General features: G+C 43.3%; 1 protein-coding gene across 4 annotated transcripts in view; it reads right to left on the bottom strand.

The window, feature by feature from the left end:
• CSPP1 (centrosome and spindle pole associated protein 1) overlaps positions 1-18,408 on the bottom strand; it is a 98,526-nt gene that overhangs the window by 54,191 nt on the left and 25,927 nt on the right. For 3 of the 4 annotated variants that reach the window (XM_075213608.1, XM_075213609.1, XM_075213610.1), the window contains 5 exons: positions 10,827-10,913; positions 10,286-10,387; positions 5,383-5,471; positions 4,782-4,878; positions 4,226-4,283 (listed from right to left, as the gene is read on the bottom strand). In XM_075213608.1, coding sequence (XP_075069709.1) covers positions 4,226-4,283; positions 4,782-4,878; positions 5,383-5,471; positions 10,286-10,387; positions 10,827-10,913 — 433 coding nt within the window. The remainder of the gene's footprint in view (positions 1-4,225; positions 4,284-4,781; positions 4,879-5,382; positions 5,472-10,285; positions 10,388-10,826; positions 10,914-18,408) is intronic. The other variant, XM_075213611.1, reaches the window with a different exon arrangement.

Here is an 18,408-nt window from a genome sequence, read left to right as displayed (position 1 = left end):
CCAGTTCTGGATGCCTGGAATAAAGACTGCGGAGATAGAGGGAACGTGGTTTTCGGCCCAGGTGAAGATCTGAGCCGCCACCTCCATTGCTCCTGCACTCCTGGTGCCCCCCTGTCTGTTGACATAAGACACTGCTATAGCGTTGTCTGACTGCAACCGGACCGGGCGGCCGTGAAGGATGGTCTGGGCGCCCTGTAAGGCCATTAGCATGGCATTCAGTTCCAGTATGTTGATGGGGAGAGAGGTCTCCAAGCGGACCAGAGTTCCTGAAGTTGTAACTGAAGGACCACAGCCCCCCATCCCTGGAGGCTGGCGTCTGTGGATATCAAGATCCAGGACCATGGGGCAAAGGACCTGCCAAATACCAAATTGTCCTGAACTATCCACCATCTGAGGGATTGTATCGCCTCGGGTGACAAGCGTATCGATTGGCGTTCTAATTTTTGATGGGATTCCTACCACTTCTTTAAGAGGTCCCATTTGAAGCAGCAAGTCGACCATAAGGAAGAGTCTCGAATATCGACACCATCTTTCCTAGAAGGCGCATGCAAAAGAGGAGCGACGGTCTGCGGCAGGTCAGAACTCGCGTCGTAGCTTCCCACAAGGATCGGGATTTTTCCTCTGGAAGGAATACCTTTTGTTTGTTGGTATCCATTATTAGCAACAGAAAGGTCATTCTCTGGCAACGAGTTAACTGGGATTTGGACCGATTTATGAGCCACCCGTGCATCTCCAGGAACCTGATGGTGAGCTGCAGATGTTGGTCTAGCAGGTGAGCAGAGGCAGCTTTGATTAGTAGGTTGTCCAAGTAGAGCACGACTTGTACTCCTCTGGAATCAAGACAAGCTGCCATTACTGCCAATTTTTTTGTAAACACCCTTGGTGCCGTTGAGAGGCCAAATTGAGAGCTCTGAACTGGTAGTGAGAAGGTCCCATCCAGATAGGTATGTGGAGATAGGCGTCTCTGCTGTCTATTGACACCATGAACTAGTTCACTTCCAGTCCATTGATAACTGACCTGAGGGATTCCATTCGATATTTATCCACCTGCAGGTGTGGGTTCAACTATATTAGGTTCAGAATAGGGTGAAAGGAGCCATCTGGCTTTCGAACCAAAAAGAGGTTGGAGTAGAAACCCTTTCTTTTTTGGTGTCACGGGACTTTGCAGATGACTCCAGCAGAAAGAAGAGAGGCCACACAGAGAAGCATTGCCTGTCTTCTTTGTGGGTCGTGGGGTAAGTTGGTTGCAAAAAAATCGACGAGGGGCTGGACCCAACAGGTCTATTATGTATCCTCTTGTCATTATCCCGCAAATCCAACTGTCCTCCGAGGACTCTGCCCAGTGATTTTTGAACAGAAGCAGACATCATCCCCCCACTCCCGCAAAAAGGGGGGGCGTCAAGCTGCCGGTTTATCCGTGAGTTTGGGAGAACGGTTTGTGGTGGAGAATGAAGACCTACCTCTGTGCGAGTGTCCTCTGCTGCCAGATGGTTTGGAATTGTGTGTCTGGCCCCTAACAGATGAGCTCATCTGAAAGGGCTGTCTATATGAGCCAAACCTAGGTGCCCTAGGCTTTGGGACATTGACCAGGAGGAACATACTTTTGCCTCCTGTGGCTTGGCAAATTATGCTGTCTAATTCAGGCCTGAATAGTACTCCACCTGAATAAGGGAAAGGTTCCAGAGATTTCTTTGATTCGTTACCTGTGTCTCAAGACCTCAGCCATAGGGTCCTCCTGGCCGCAAATGCTGTTGCGGAGACCATGGAGGAGCTGGAGGCTGCATTTTGAGCAGTCTCATATAAGAATCCTGAATCCTTGAGGTGTAGGGCAAAGGGAAGCAAGTCTGAATCTTGCAGACTCTTTACCAACTGGTCAGCCCATGTTTCCATAGCCCTGGCAACCCATGCAGAAGAAAACATGGGTCTAAATCAGGCCTGTCCAACCTGCGGCCCTCCAGGTGTTGTGAAACTACAAGCCCCAGCATGCTTTGCTGGTAGACAACCAGTAGATAGCTGGAAGAGCATGCTGGGACTTGTAGTTTCACAACATCTGGAGGGCCGCAGGTTGGACAGGCATGGTCTAAATGAAGTATAGATGGACTTAAGAAAGCATCAATCTGTCCTTGGAACAGGGAGTGTGGTGTGGCGAGCTAAGCGTGCCACTGGCGTATCAACCCTTGGGACCTGTTCCCAGCGGTTTAGGACATCTTCCTGTAAGGGAATAGAGCAAAGTACCTTCGTGGAATAACGAACCTGCGATCAGGTTGTTTCAAGGAAGCCTCTGCGATCTCTTTCAGCTCCACTGATGGAGGAAAGCGGATCGCCCGTCTCCTGACCTTTTTAAAGAGACTCTGATCTGTAGCTCCAGAAGTCTAGAAGACCTAATGCCTGCCGAACTGCTACCACCAGGTCGTCAATCCCCTGATATTTAGAAGATTCCTCTGGGTCCGTAGCCTGTGTGTAATCAGAATCCTCTATAAGCTCGCCCTGTTTTTCTGAGGATCTCTCAGAATCAGAGAGGGACAGATGGGGGTTATCGGGTCTGTGTCACTTTTTCATGGGTAAAGGTCTTGGCGCATCCAAGAAACGGTTTAACCAATCTAGGCTTCTGACCAAGCCGGTTCTCCTATAGGAGGAGCTTGAGAGGAGAGAGCGGATGGATCCCCCGGGTTCCCTAAGACAACGGACTTGGTGATCCCTGTGGTCCCGCCTGAAATAAGGGGGTCTATTGTTCCAGAGGTTGAAGGGAGTACCGCAGCAACCGCCAGAAACTCAGTCGGTTTAGAAAGCAGTTGTAAAAATACGGCAACCCCTTGCGTTGGGGCAGCCGCCCATGCTGGTTTTACCGTTATTGGTGGTGCGTTAGTCTATGCCTGCACTACTAGAGTAACCCCACCACAGTCAGTACAGAGCACCCCTGGGTCCTGCTCTTCAATGGGTAATTTAACTTTACACTTAGAACAAGTATAATATTTTGCACAAGGTGCTTTACCCTTGTCAGACATTGTATAAGGAACAGAGTCAGAGCAATAAAATGTAATACAGGCAATCACACAAGAAATAGACAGAAGATACTAACTAATCTATGACAGAAGTGAAAAGACAGTATCCCTGTAATTACTGTGTGTGTCAGGCAAAAGAATATCTATGCAAGTAGTATACTATATATTATGCTATTTGCATCAATTCATTTTCTAATACACCCCTATCTATATTATAGCGAGTTTAGAAAATATTTTAGTGGTACTTAGCCTTCCATAAGGCTAAAATGTCTGGAGCAGGAGATGTCTGTCAGCAGCTCTGCTTGTTTTCCTCAGAAGTAGCTGCTGTCTTTTTCCAAGGTAGTTCTTGGAGCCCTGGGAGAGACCAAAGTTTCTCTGCAGGCGGGGAAGCTCTATTATCCTTAGCTCTCCCCGTCCTGCACTTGCTCCTCTTTTTAATAGTAATACTGACAATGGCGATTTACTGTTTCTTCACTAAGCAGTAATCTCCAATCCTTATCACTGTGGCCGTTATAAGTAAAGAGCAAGTTTCCCCCCCCCCCTCCTTTTCAGAGGGGGGAACTTGGTATAGTCCAGGGGTGGCCGCCTCCGACACTATTGATTACCTGCGCTCTCTACCACTCGTGGCAGCGTCGGTAATCGGGTAACGATCAGTGTGACAGCAGCTTAATAAGCCGCCTGTCAGCACTAAGAAGAAGATAATAAAAATACTCTGCTGTCAGTGAAAGTTGTCCGGCTCTCTGTCTGACAGCTGCTCCTTTCCCTGTAGGAGTGTGCTCTATGTGCTGAACAAAGCACACTTCTGTAAGGAATAAAATGAAAAATTAAAAGTAAGTTAAATAAAGTATTTTAACTAAAAAAATATAATACCTAGCATAAGTGAGCCCAACTCCCTTGGGCACTCAACAAAAACTGAAGAGGCTACAGGGGGGTTGCGGAGGGGAGGTGCTTGTCAGCATGATACATTAACAAGTTAACTAGTTCCAAACTCCACTCCCTTCATACAACCACATAGCAACAGTGTCCCCCAGATAGGAGAGAGAAATTACTGGTGCTATATAAAGATGAAGATGATAGCTAAGTGGCACCAGTCAGAGTGGTTAGTAATGGCAGGGTACAGACGGTAAGCAAAACACTAAACAGTCAGTAAGACCCCCTGAAAGTAAGCCCATCCTGTCACAGCAGAACATAAACAAAGCAACTTCAGCATTACATCTACTCACCTGCTTCTCAGGATCTATTGCTCCAGATGCTGCAACCTTCAGTTCCAGTTCTTTTTCTCTGGAAAAGTTATATGCGCATTAGCTAATAAGAACATGTCTGCCTACATAAACATGCAAGAGTTTATGGTCAAAATCCTCGATAGGTGCTGGAAAATTTTTACATTAATGACTTTCGGGAACAGACACTGGGACAGTGATAACTAGTGAGGCCATTGTAACACCTTCAACTATCACCATATATCAGAATTCTGGAATTTAACGTAATCTGAGCATATTGAACATATGTTATCATATAACAGAAACGCAAAGTGAAGCAGATTATTGCCAATATGTGTGTTCAGCTGATAAAGGATGGCTTTGTTAATGGCACAGGCAAAAGCCTCATACCATTCTTTTGCCAATCATTTACACATACATTTTGTGGCCGGTTTGCGGTGGGGAGCAGTGAGCATATGTAATACACAATGGAAACGTTGGTTATCCCTGCCAAGCCACGAAGACATCTATTAGTCTACCCTGCTTGGCCTTGGAATAAAGTTTACAATTACACATGTACCGTCTTTTGTTTCTCTGCTGTTCCGCCATCTGCTCCATTAGCTCCTGTCTATAATTTTCTTTCCTTCTTTTTTGGGCCCCATCTTTATCTTCTCCCCCTACAAGATTGGGAAACATACAGATAAGCAGGTATTGGTGTGAAATAAATCCCACGAAACAGAACAGTTTTACTGCAACAATATGAATTTCCTGCCTAAAGAAAACATACAGAATACAAATGATATAAGCATGGAATGCTGTCTGGGGATAGAATAGAGTAGGTATGCGTCAGGGTCTGTAAAATGTTTACAAATGTAGTGTACACTGAAAATATTTCACATTTCTGACTTACTGGCTAACATGTGCTGTGTGTGGCCAATCCAGACACGGATCCGGTTGTTGCACCAATGACCTGTGTGTCGGCAACATTTGGCACCATCTGGTTTATTATTTTGTATTAATGTTGTTCTGGGGTTTTTTCTGTCCACGGTTTTATGACTCAGCCAATTTACTATACATTGCTTGTATATTTGTTCATTAAAGTTGAAAATATTACTTTTTATTTAACAAGTAAACAAACACAAAGCACATAAAAACACCCTACTGCATGTGTTCTGTCATACCGAGTAGAAGGCTAGTGGAAAAGTTTCCATCCTTTACAAGTGCAGACTTTGAGCGGTCTGTGGGTTGCACGGGGTTCTCCGTTCGTGGCCTATGAATGAATAGAAAAATATAGGCATGGATTGTAAGCAGAAAATTACAGGTCATAAAAAGAATCAGTTCAGCAATCTCTAATGCTGTTCACAGTTTAGTAAATACCTTTACTACATATCCCAAAATCGTACTCTCAAAACATGCTCTCCTACTCAAATACTATTCTGTCATTTTAAATTCAAGGTGATACTGATGTGTTTAAATAAACGAACACACTGACATAAGTCAGTTTTCTTGGCTAATGTGCAAAACAGACAAATTTATATATATAACTATTATTTGTACTTTTGTACTGGAAATAATATGATTTACAAACCAAACCAATGTAAATGCGCCCTTACATACATATTAACAAGCTGGGTATCTGCATGGACCAGAATTAAATTATCTTCATGGGCAATGCTAGAAGACTACTAGCCTACAAAATAACTATTGAACAAAGCATTACTCAGATATAGTAGGTTTAATTGCTTTATTGAGCAAGAAATACACTAAGCAGCATATTGAGACATTTATCAAAGCCAATGAATAGGAAAAATGTGCTGTAAACCACAGCAGCCAATCAAATGCTTTCTTTCATGTTGCAGCCTGTCCTGGGAACAAATAGGTACAATTTGAATGATTGCTTTGGGTTGTAGCACCTTTTTCTGTGCCCCAGTTTTCAAAAATCTAACCCCTATTATTACAATAAAAAGTACAGCTTCAGAAGAAAGTCTCATAATGTACAATAAGAAAAGATTGTGCCTTAATAGGTCTATTCTGAATGACACTGACCCCACATGTGTACAGAAAAAGGACTTTCTTTGGTTATATCGGGGCTATCCAAATTGCAGACTGAATTGGTTCATCTTTGTGGCCTCCATCCCCCTGACAACATTCATAGGGGCATATTCAATTAGGTCCGACGATCGCGATTATGCACGGCTGAGCACATAAAGTGCCAAAACGGTACCACATCGCAGATTTCCTTTCGCATCCCTATGAGGTGCGCACGGAAATCCGCAGTATTGCTGTAACAGGAAGTGTGCAACCGCGCATAATTGTGATCGCCAGACCTAACTGTATATGCCCCATAGGTTTTTTATAGAACATCACAAAGGGCATTTTCATGAAACACCAAGTAGCACAGAAATAAGTTGGAGTGAGGTCAAATGACAGCAAGTTGGCATTTTAGATAGAGCTAAAGATTAAAAGAGGCTAAACTTTGTTGCAAAGTTATCCATAATAAATGTGGATAGTTAAGGTAAAACAAAAAAAGAAGATTTTTGTAGTTACGTTAAATCTCTTTCTTCGATTCTATCTGGGGGACACTGCTACCATGGGGATTGTATGTGGGCGCACGGAGTAGACACTTAAATAGTTAACAACTAAGTTTGCTGCTGACTCCTCCCCTCTGCAACCCCACAGACCTCAGTAATACTAAAGTCCCAAGAAAAGGCCTCAACAACACAACTAACTGTAGAACAGCAAAAGGGAGGGAACGCAGTGTGCCCCAGATGGAATCAGAGAAAGAGATTTAACGCAAGTACAAAAATCTTCTTTTCTCCTTCATCCACTCTGGGAGACAGTGCTACCATGGGGACCTTCTAAAGTAGCCCCTATGGGAGGGAATGCTCTGGGTCTACCAATCAGCAAAACATCCACCGCCCTACACAGCTGCTCTGCAGATGCTCCATGGTGAGCAGCTCAGGAAGCCCCCACTGCACGGGGAGAGTGCGCCATGAGAACCTGAGGCACAGGCCGATTTCTACACACATAAGCAAGCTTAATCAAAGACCTAATCCGAAGAGCAATGGTGGCCGGCCAACCTCTCCAATGAGAATCGTTCAGAACAAAAAGAGAGTCAGACTTGCAACTAGCAGAAGTCCTGTCCACTTAAACCCGTAAAGTCCAGACCACGACCAAACAGAGGTAGAAGGCCCAGAAGGAGCAATCAGTTCTCTAAAGACCGGAACCACCCTAGGCAAGAAAATAGGTACGGTCCTATGAACCGCCCTATCCTCATGGAACACCAGATAAGAAACCCTACAGGACCAGGTTCCAAACTCCAACACCCGTCGAGTAGATGCAATGGTCAGCAAAAACACCACCTTCCACGTCAAGAAACGCAGATCAACCAACTGCAGGGGTTGGAATGGAGGGCGCTTAAGAACCTCAAATAACAAGGTTCAAATCCCACGGGGACCAACGAAGGAACGTTGGGTGACTGTACTTTCCTTCAGGGGATGATTCATGTTCAAACGTCAGGGAGGATAGCCAAACGGAGCTGAAAGAAAATAGAAAGTGCAGAGACCTGAACCTTCAAAGAACTCAGAGTCCCATCTCTAACCCATCTTGAAGAAAGGCATGAAAACGGCTAATCTGAAAGAGGCAGGGTTATCTCACTTCTTCTCGCACTACTGTACATAGATCATCCACACCTTGTGATAGATCTTAGCCGATACCTGCTTCCGAGCCTTTATGAGGGTCTCCACTACCCTGGAAGAGAACCTCCTCGACCACCAGAGGTGGGCTTCAACAGCCACGCCATTAAAACCAGGCGAGGCAAGTACGGATGGTGTAAATGGTTCTTGACTGAGAAGATTGGGCCTGAGATTAAGAGCCCTGCCTGACCCTTCCACCAGAAGCAAATCAGAGCCGCATGGGCCAATTCGGTGCCAGCAGAATTACCGGAAGGCCTTCCAACAGTACTCGCCTTAGAACCCACGGGATTATCAAAATTGGTGGATATCCTAAACAGGAGTCCCATCTCATGGACATTACATCCACCGTCACAGCCAAAAAACTCTGGTTCTTGTGCAGAATCTTGGAACACAGTGATTGTATCTGGATGTCTTCAGATCCAGATCTGGCACACCCCATGAAACACCTGAGGATGCAGTTCTCATTCTCCCGGAAGAATTGCATGTCTGCTGAGATAATCCGCTTCCAGTTGTCCACTCCGGGAATAAACCCTGCCGAAATCACTGGAACGAATTTCTCCGCCCACAAGAAAACCTGTTCCGCTACCTGCATAACTCCTGCGCTTTTTGTTCGTTCCTCCTTGGCAATTTACATATGCCACTGCAGTGACATTGACGGATTGGAGTTGCACTGGTTTTCCTTGAAGGAGAGACTGAGCTCCCTGGAGGGCTAACAGCATGGCTCTTGGCTTGAGAACACCTATGGGACGAAGAACCTCCCTGTTTGTCCAAAGACCCTGGAGAGGAAGCTAGAGAACAACAGCTCCCCAGCCCTTCAGACTGACATCTGTGGTCACCAGAATCCAAGACCACAGAACAAGAGATCGGCCCATCATCATAAGCTCTTGAACTAGCCATTTCAGAGGTTGATGAGTCTCCCTGGAGAATCTGGTTTGTTGGGTCTCCAGATGAAAAATGGGGGACCCAACCGTTATCATAGTAGATTCTACTGGAACGTACGAGAGTGGAAACAACTGTATGGGAGAGTCTCAAACGTCGATACCATCAACCCTAGAATCCCCATGCCCAAGCGCATGGAAAGACAAGGGTGACTCAGGATTAACCGTACAGAGAGTTGTAGGGATCTGTAGAGAAGGTTCTGGAGGTAGATCTTCTGAAGACTGGTGTCCATTATTAATCCTAGAAACGTTATACTCTGTTAGGGCATCAACTGGGATAATTAATTTATCCAACTGTGTTGCCCAGAACGCGAATAGACAGGGTCAGATGCTGATAGAGGAAAGGATCCGATAAGGATTTGAGGAGAAAATAGTCCAAGAGAGTTCGTGGTTCAGGGATATTCACTGACAGGAAAGTACTTTTACCTCCGGTTGCTTGGCTAATCCTACTGTCCAGTTCTGGACCAAACAGAGAAAAAGTTTTAGTTAAGTGTGTATACATAGCATTATGACTATATATAAATACACATACATTTCTCCTAACTCTACAGGGATAAAGTCAGAGTTGTACTCCAGAACACAATCTTGTGTTAATATATATAACAGAATAAACCTCACAATAGAAGAATCTCAACAATAAGTTAATAACTGTGTATAGATATGTGTAATATTTACTGATTCCTTCAAATAGATATCTGTAGAAGGCAAAACTGATATAATACACTCATCCCCCCAGAACCATATCTAGGGCAGAGTACCCGTAGATAGAAAGGAAACCTGTCAGTCACACACAGTATACTGCTGATCAGTAGCAGTGATACCCGTAGTACCAGCCTTTCTGTCACACACAGTATATTGCTGATCAGTAGCAGTGTCTGTGAGGTAACACTGCTCAGGAGTTTCTTCAACTGTCTACTGTCCAGTTCCGTGATTTGGCTTCAAAGAATATATCAATTTGTGAAGGAGGAGCAGTCCTATATGAAAAGGACATGCTCCTCTTCAGTTCTTAACCACTATATGTTATTTAAAAAGAAACAGACAAGCCATGAACAATCACAGCACAGAGATAATAGACAGTATAATCACTTTAGTATTACTGAGGTCTGTGGGGTTGCAGAGGGGAGGAGTCAGCAGTAAACTTAGTTGTTAACTATTTAAGTTTCAACTCCATGCGCCCACATACAATCCCCATGGTAGCAGTGTCCCCCAGAGTGGATGAAGGAGAAAAGTACATATTTATAAAGAGTCATTTGTTTCTGCAGCCCTTTAAAATATACATTTGGCAAAAATATACTCAATGTAATTTAAAATTACTCCGCTAACCATAACAAACATTCAGAGTTTAAAAAACAACAAAACATTTTTGGGAAAGCTTTTTATTTAATTAGAGTACAATATAACATCATTTGTTTGTTGTGTTTTGGAATATATTTTACAGATGGCTAAGTTACCTGCCCCTTATAAGTGAAGTAATAGGTCTTCCATTTTTCTGTTCTCGAAAATCATCTTCATAATCCAAGGGAGGTTCTTGATCTTTCCTGCCTCTATAGGGCCTGTATTGCATACAGAGAACACAATTAAGTATTAAATCAATTGAAAGTAAAGGGGAACTAAACCCACCCCACAAATGAATATGGAATGAGCTTACAAATTCTGTTACAAAATATAACTGCAATGTATTTTATTATGAATCAAAAATGCAGGTTTAACCGTCAGCTCCTCCTCTCAGTAGGAGTAAAGCGGACAACAGTTCCCAGAGGACTCCAGTTCCCAGAGGACTCAACCAGTGCAGCCACAGATAGTACTTTATCTCTTTTGTTCAAGATTTGAGGGATACAGATGGACAATCTTAATGGCAGAGCCATGGGAACTACGGTCTGGATGTCCACAAAAGAAAAACATTTTTGGGGTGTTCTAGATGCTGGAAAACTCTCTGGCTGGCTCTTACTGGGCAGGGACTTGGTATTTATAGAAGAAGTATTATATTCTTACCTGTGATCACTCCTTTCAATCTGAAAGTAAGATGCTTGATCTGGTCGGTAGTCATGGTTCTGCCGATCCCCACGCGGAGGTAACACTCTGTAAACCAATTCTGTTACTTCACATTCATAAACAAATCAAGCCATCTTTAGTAGATAATTAGAAACACCCCCCAAAAACAATATGGCATTTTGGTTACAAAAAGAGGATTTTTGTATTTACCTTAAATCCTTTTCTCTGATTCCATCTGGGGACACTGCTACTATGGGGTAGTATAAAGGCGCATGGAGTTGGCAAGTAAATAGTTAAACTCTTTTGGCCTGAGTCATTAAGGAAAGTAAGGCAAAAAAAAACATGTTACAATGTAAGGGATGCAAATTAGTTTATTATTTTGCAGATAAGTTAAATACTGGCTGTTTTTACATCTAAAAGACAAATACTTGCTAGCTTTATTTTTACACTGAAATATAAAGTTGATCTAGGACATGCCCTACCTCAACTATAAATCTGTTCCCACATTTTAAATTTACCCTCCCCCCAATGCACAGTGCAACATGGTTTTGCCCAAAGTTACTTCTTTTTTATGCTTAGCTCTCCTTAATGACTCAGGCCCTTTATGTAACTTGACAGAAGCTTCTCCCTTCTGCAACCCTGTAGCTCCTCAGTGTAATTTAAAAGCCCCAAGGAAGGGAAAAAGAATAGCATGCAACCAACAAATGCAACAGAAGAGCAAAGGGGGGGGGAATGCAGTGTCCCCCAGATGGAATCAGAGAAAAGGATTTAAGGCAAATACAAAAATCCTCTTTTCTCTGTCATCCAATTTGGGGGACACTGCTACTATAGGGACGTTCTAAAGTAGCCCCTTGAGGGAGGAAAAGCTATGTCAATCCGATGCGGCTTGCAAAACTTTGTGTCTGAAACTTGCGTCAGGAGACACAAAAACATGAAACCGGTAAAACCAGGTAAAGTGTGGACAGAGAACCTGGTTGGCGCCAGGCAGAACTGATCTGCCAATGCACTGTTGTGCACAGCCCAAGAGATCCTCCACAGAATGGATGGAATGCATGGCGAGACGCTCAAGAACAGGCCAATCAGAACCAATATAAGCCTGCCTGACATTATCCACCGAGAAGCAGTTTGTTTTGTAGCCAGCCAGCCCCTCTTATGAGCATCGTACAAGAAGAAAAGGGAATCCGACCTCCGCATAGTGGGCATCCTGTCTAGAAACATTCTTAGAACATGGACCACATCCAATGGAGTTAAGAATCCCTTATTTGAAGAGGCAGTAACCTCCTGGAAAAGTGGGAACACAATCTCTTGATTAAGATGAAAACCAGACCACTTTTGGTGCACAATGTTCGTCACCAAAAGTGGTCTTTTCTTGCAAAATACAGCCCTGTCAGTATGGAATACCAGATAAGTTGAACGACAAGCGAGAGCCCAAAGTTCTCAAACAAAGTTCTCAAAAGTACCAAATTCAAGTCCCAAGGTGCCTTAGGTGGTACATAAGGAGCCTGGATGTGTAGAACCTTTTGGAGGATTGAAGGAAAATCTGCATCTCGGGTAAAAAGCCTTTTCTCAAAATATAACGAAAGGGCTGATACCTGCACCTTCAAGGAACTAAGGCGAAAGTTCGCCTCCAAACCACCCTGCAAAAAAGCCAAAACCTGGAGAGTCGAAAGGCTGCGTATGACAAGTCCTGCTGCCACACCAACTGAAGTAGGTCCGCCACACTGATAATTTAGGGCAGAGACCAGTTTATTAGCCTTCAACATGGCATCAAAACCTTTGGGGGTCAGGGTGCTGAAATAGCCCCTGAAGCAGTAGATTATCTTGATATAGACGTCGCCGCCTTTATCGACTGTCAAGTGCAGTATGTCCGCATAATAGGCTCGACATGGCCAATCGGGTGCAATCAGAATCACTTGAATTCCTCAGTGTCTGGTGTCATGTTCATGACATCCACCGTGCACGCCAAGGGGTCTCTGGTACTGGAGCAGAACCTGGGCACCTAGCGGTTTCAGCGAGACGCCATAAGAGCCACATCCAAAGGTTCTCACTTATGGACCAACCATCGAAACACATTCATGAGAAGAGACCACTCCCCTAGCAACACTGTGTGTCTGCTTTGGTAGTCGGCCTCCCAATTTTCTACACCCAGGATGAATATCGCAGAATTAGCCAGGACATATATTTCCACCCAGAACAATATCTGGGGAGTCTCCATCATCTGGCTCCAACACTCCTGTGACTATCATCCAGGACCAAAGGACAAAGGAGCTGCCCACCGTCAAGCGACCCGCCACCAACCAAGGGAAAGGCGCAACCTGGGAGACAACTAGAGCGTCTGAGAGGCCAGCTGAAGGTGGGATCCCAACTAGTTGAACAAGAGATCCCACTGTACTATGCAAGAGTGAAACCGTACGGAAACGTTTAGAATGTGGAGACCATCTCACCTATTAGTTTCATACATAGTAGGATGTAGACCTGAAGAAAATGCACCTTGTTGATTGGTAGAAACACCTGCTACAGTCTAGTGTCCAGTATAAGGCCAATGAAAAACATCCTCTGACAGGGGACCAATTGAGATTTTTGAAAATTTTGATTCCAGCACTTGTTTGAACAGCGAAAGATGGAGCTGGAGGTTCTGATCCAAGTTCGCCTTTACTATCAAATCATCCAAGTATGGGATGATGCAGACTCCCAGGGTACACAACCGTGCTGCCATGACCATCATGATATTTGTAAAGACTTTGTAAAGAATTATGGTCTCAACAAGGCACTTAATGAGCCTTGGAAAGGCCTAATGGAATTGAAAGTGGGAGTCCCCCACTGCAATCTGTGATGGGACGAAAGGAGCCATCTGGCTTGTGAACCAGGAAGAGGTTTGAATAGAAACTCCTGCCCCTTTGTCACTCCGGGACCTGGTAAAGAACTCCCCCAGTAAGAAGCGAAGTCATCAACTATCTCATAGACAATTTCTTTACTGTGTTGCGAAGTGGTGCAAAAGAAACAATGAGGTGGCCGACTTTGCAGGTCTATCATGTAGGCACGTTGCATGATTTTCATAATCCACCGATTCGGAGTGGAAGCCGCCCATTGGTACAGGAACAACAAGAGACATCCACCCACAACAGTCACGTGGTGAAGAGGAATCCCGTCAGGTTGCAGGCTTTTCAGGGTGTTTAGGCCCTGGACACCTGTTGGAATAGGACAACCTGTCCCTCTGTGACTGGTCCCTGGACGTGATAGGCTTACCCCTGTAAGACTGCCCACGGTTTAAAAAGCCACCCTGAGAGGGTAGACAAAAGGAACCAAAACAAGGTCCTTGTAGCTTCTGGACATTAACAGATAGGAAGAAACTTTTTCCTCCTGTAGCCTGACTTATGATGTTGTATAGCTCTGCACCTAAAAGAACAGAGCTGACATAAGGAAGAGATTCCAATAACTTTTTGGATTTGTTATCTGCGTTCCATGAACACAACCACAAAATTCTTCGATCTGTAACTTCAATGAAGAAGATACCGAGGCAACATTCCAAGCTGCCTCATATAGATATCCTGAGGCTTCTTTAAGATGTAATGCCAGAGGAAGCAAATCGGAATCATGTAGACCATCAGCAAGCTGATCTGCCAAGGTTTCTATCTCTCTACCCACCTTAGTGCAAAAAAACATGGTCTTCAAAAAACTTTCTATTTTACGGTCAGTGCTATTTTTACAAGTAGCCGAGCCAGGTACTGGAAGAGTGGTAAGGCATGCCTAGCACGTTACAGGTGTATACACGTTATGGTACCTATTCCCATTGGGCCATCTCATCCAGCTGAAGTGAAAAGATGCTAGGAAACCTATGCGGTACAATCAATTTTCTGTATGGCTGTTTCCATGCTGACTCAATGAGATTTGTCAGCTCTTCAAAAGGAGGGAAGCAGACTACACACCTCTTCTGCGTATTTCCCACTAGTCCTCTGAATCAGAGACCACTAAGAGGATGAGCAGACCTATGCCTTTTATGAGAAGTCACAGTTATCGTGGACTCAAAAAATGTATTTAATTTTTCAAGGTTCTGTACCAAGGAAGTAGACTTCGAAACTTAAGCCAGAATTTGACCCTGGGAATACAGGGGAGCTGGGAAGACAGAAGAACTTTCCTCTGCAACCTTTGAAGATGTCGTATGGGCAACAGTTTTAGAAGGCTGCACTGATACATTTTGAACCAGAGTGATAATCGCATCCAATGCGGGTTCTCTCTGATGGATGGACGAGCAACTGAACTAGCTCTGCCACAGACTGACCCAATGCAGTCGCCTACGCTGGAACTCCCATCTGAGGGATGCCCTCATGCATACACGCCCTAACCATCTGCTTTCACAGTCCACACAAACTGACACTGGATCCTACCATCCACTGGGTAGTTTGGTTTTACATTTTGCAGAAGTAAAATATTCCACCTTGTTTGTTTTACCTTTGGCAGACATGTTTCACAATATTTATGATGCAAAAGAAATATGTAACCTGCAAATCTACATGAATATTTGCAGTTACACTACATTTATTTATTAATATATATATACATATATATACACATATATACATACACACACATATATATATATATATATATATATATATATTCATACACACACACACATATATATATATATATATATATATATATACACATATATATATATATACATACACACACACACATACAGTCAGGTCCATAAATATTGGGACATCGACACAATTCTCATATTTTGGGCTCTATACACCACCACAATAGATTTGAAATGAAACTAACAAGATGTGCTTTAACTGCAGAGTTTCAGCTTTAAGTTGAGGGAATTTACATCCAAATCAGGTGAATGGTGTAGGAATTACAACGGGTTCTATATGTGCCTCCCACTTTTTAAGGGACCAAAAGTAATGGGACAAACTAAACAATCCTACATCAAACGTTCACTTTTTAATTCTTTGTTGCAAATCCTTTGCAGTCAATTACAGCCTTAAGTCTGGAATGTATAGACATCACCAGACACTGGGTTTCATCCCTGGTGATGCTCTGCCAGGCCTCTACTGCAAATGTCTTCAGTTCCTGCTTGTTCTTGGGGCATTTTCCCTTCAGTTTTGTCTTCATCAAGTGAAATGCATGCTCAATCGGATTCAGGTCAGGTGATTGACTTGGCCATTGCATAACATTCCACTTGTTAGCCTTAAAAAACTCTTTGGTTCCTTTTGCAGTATGCTTCGGGTCATTGTCCATCTGCACTGTGAAGCGCCGTCCAATGAGTTCTGAAGCATTTGACTGAATATGAGCAGATAATATTGCCCGAAACACTTCAGAATTCATCCTGCTGCTTTTGTCAGCAGTCACATCATCAATAAATACAAGGGAACCAGTTCCATTGGCAGCCATACATGCCCACGCCATGACACTACCACCACCATGCTTCACTGATGAGGTGGTATGTTTTGGATCATGAGCAGTTCCTTTCCTTCTCCATACTCTTCTCTTCCCATCACTCTGGTACAAGTTGATCTTTGTCTCATCTGTCCATAGGATGTTGTTCCAGAAATGTAATGGCTTTTTTAGATGTTGTTTGCCAATCTCTAATCTGGTCTTCCTGTTTTTGTGGCTCACAAATGGTTTACATCTTGTGGTGAACCCTCTATATTCACTCTTGTGAAGTCTTCTCTTGATTGTTGACTTTAACACATATACACCTACCTCCTGGAGAGTGTTCTTGATTTGGCCAACTGTTGTGAAGGGGTTTTTCTTCACCAGGAAAAAAATTCTTCTGTCATCCACCACAGTTGTTTTCCGTGGTCTTCAGGGTCTTTTGGTGTTGCTGATCTCTCCGGTGCGTTTTTTTCTTTTTAGGAATGTTCGATACAGTTGATTTGGCCACACCTAATGTTTTTGCTATCTCTCTGATGGGTTTGTTTTGATTTTTCAGCCTAATGATGGCTTGCTTCACTGATAGTGACAGCTCTTTGGATCTCAAATTGAGAGTCGACAGCAACAGATTCACACCTAGAATCAACTCCAGATCTTTAACCTGCTTAATTGATGATGAAATAATGAGGGAATAGTCCACACATGTCCATGAAATAGCTTTGGAGTCGATTGTCCCATAAAAAGTGGAAGGCACATACAGAAACCGTTGTAATTCCTACACCGTTCAGCTGATGTGGATGTAAATACCCTCAAATTAAAGCTGAAAGTCTGCAGTTAAATCATCTTGTTAGTTTCATTTCAAATCCATTGTGGTGGTGTATAGAGCCCAAAATATGAGAATTGTATCGATGCCACAATATTTATGGACCTGACTGTATATATAATGTAAATGCGTATACATGGCTATATATAGTTGTGTGTTTATATAAATACACATACATATCTCCTAACTCTACAGGGATAAACCCAGAGTTGTACTCCCCAACACAATTTGTGTTAATATACATAACAGAATAATCCTCACAATAGAAAGAATCTCAACAGTAATAATATCTATTTAAAGAAAAATATGTGTGTAAATACTGTACAGATCTGTGTAAGACAGAACTGATGTCAGTACTTGTCCCTATAGAACCTTGTCTATCTAGACCACAGGTGTGTCTGTGTTTTTATAGCAGTGTCTGAGGTAAAACCGCTCAGGAGGTTCTACAACTGTCACTTCTACTGCACTGGCTCCAAGGAACATACCAATTAGTGAAGGGGGAGCAGTCCTATATGAACAGGACATGCTCCTCCTCGGGTTTTAACCACTATATGTGTGTAATACTTGTATTTGTCAAGTAAAAATTATGTGTTATTATTTAAAAGCAAAACAGAAAGGACATAAACAATCACACCAGAGATAATAGATCGTATAATCACTTTTATTTTCACCCTGGCTACTGCCTCAAAACAGTATGGAAATTAATGCCTCAGAATAATTTAATTGAACACTTATGTAAAAAACTGTCTCCATTAACTTTAGAGCCTTCTATAATAAAACTCTAATCTGTAATCAGTAAACATCTAGGTGTTGTGGGGGAGCCTCTCTGCTCTCACTCCCCGCACTGATTGCTCTCTCACTTTTCTGGCCAGTGAGATCCAAGTTCCCCCCTCCATCTCAGCGGGGCACTTGGTATCTCCCTGTAACGGACGCTCACCAATCAGGGCGCAACGTCAGGCACAATCAGTGTCAGCCTCGTCAATGTGCGGCTATCACTGCCTCTAACTGAAGACATCTTACAGCGTAACTGAAATGAATGGAGCGGTGCTGCGTTTAGTCCTATGGGTGTTAGTGCTGCTTACAGCACCTTAGTAGAAATAAACAATAATAAGAATAAATAAAATAAATCAGAAAATCTAATGTAGTTAACAGCAGTAGTTAAAGTACTGCAGAGCAATACAGTACTGGAAACAGCCCAACTACTTGGGCACGTAAATAACACTGAGGAGCTACAGAGGTTGCAGAGGGCAGGAGCTTCTGTCAACAGTTACATTAAGAATTTAACTATTTAAGTGCCAACTCCATGCGCCATCATACCATAGTAGCAGTGTCCCCCAGACTGAATGAAAGAGAAATATCTAATCACACCCTTAT

This window comes from Mixophyes fleayi, chromosome 5 (genome assembly GCF_038048845.1).
Source record: "Mixophyes fleayi isolate aMixFle1 chromosome 5, aMixFle1.hap1, whole genome shotgun sequence".
In the NCBI taxonomy this organism is placed as follows: Eukaryota; Metazoa; Chordata; class Amphibia; order Anura; family Limnodynastidae; genus Mixophyes; species Mixophyes fleayi.
This window is presented reverse-complemented; position numbering and strand designations above follow the sequence as displayed.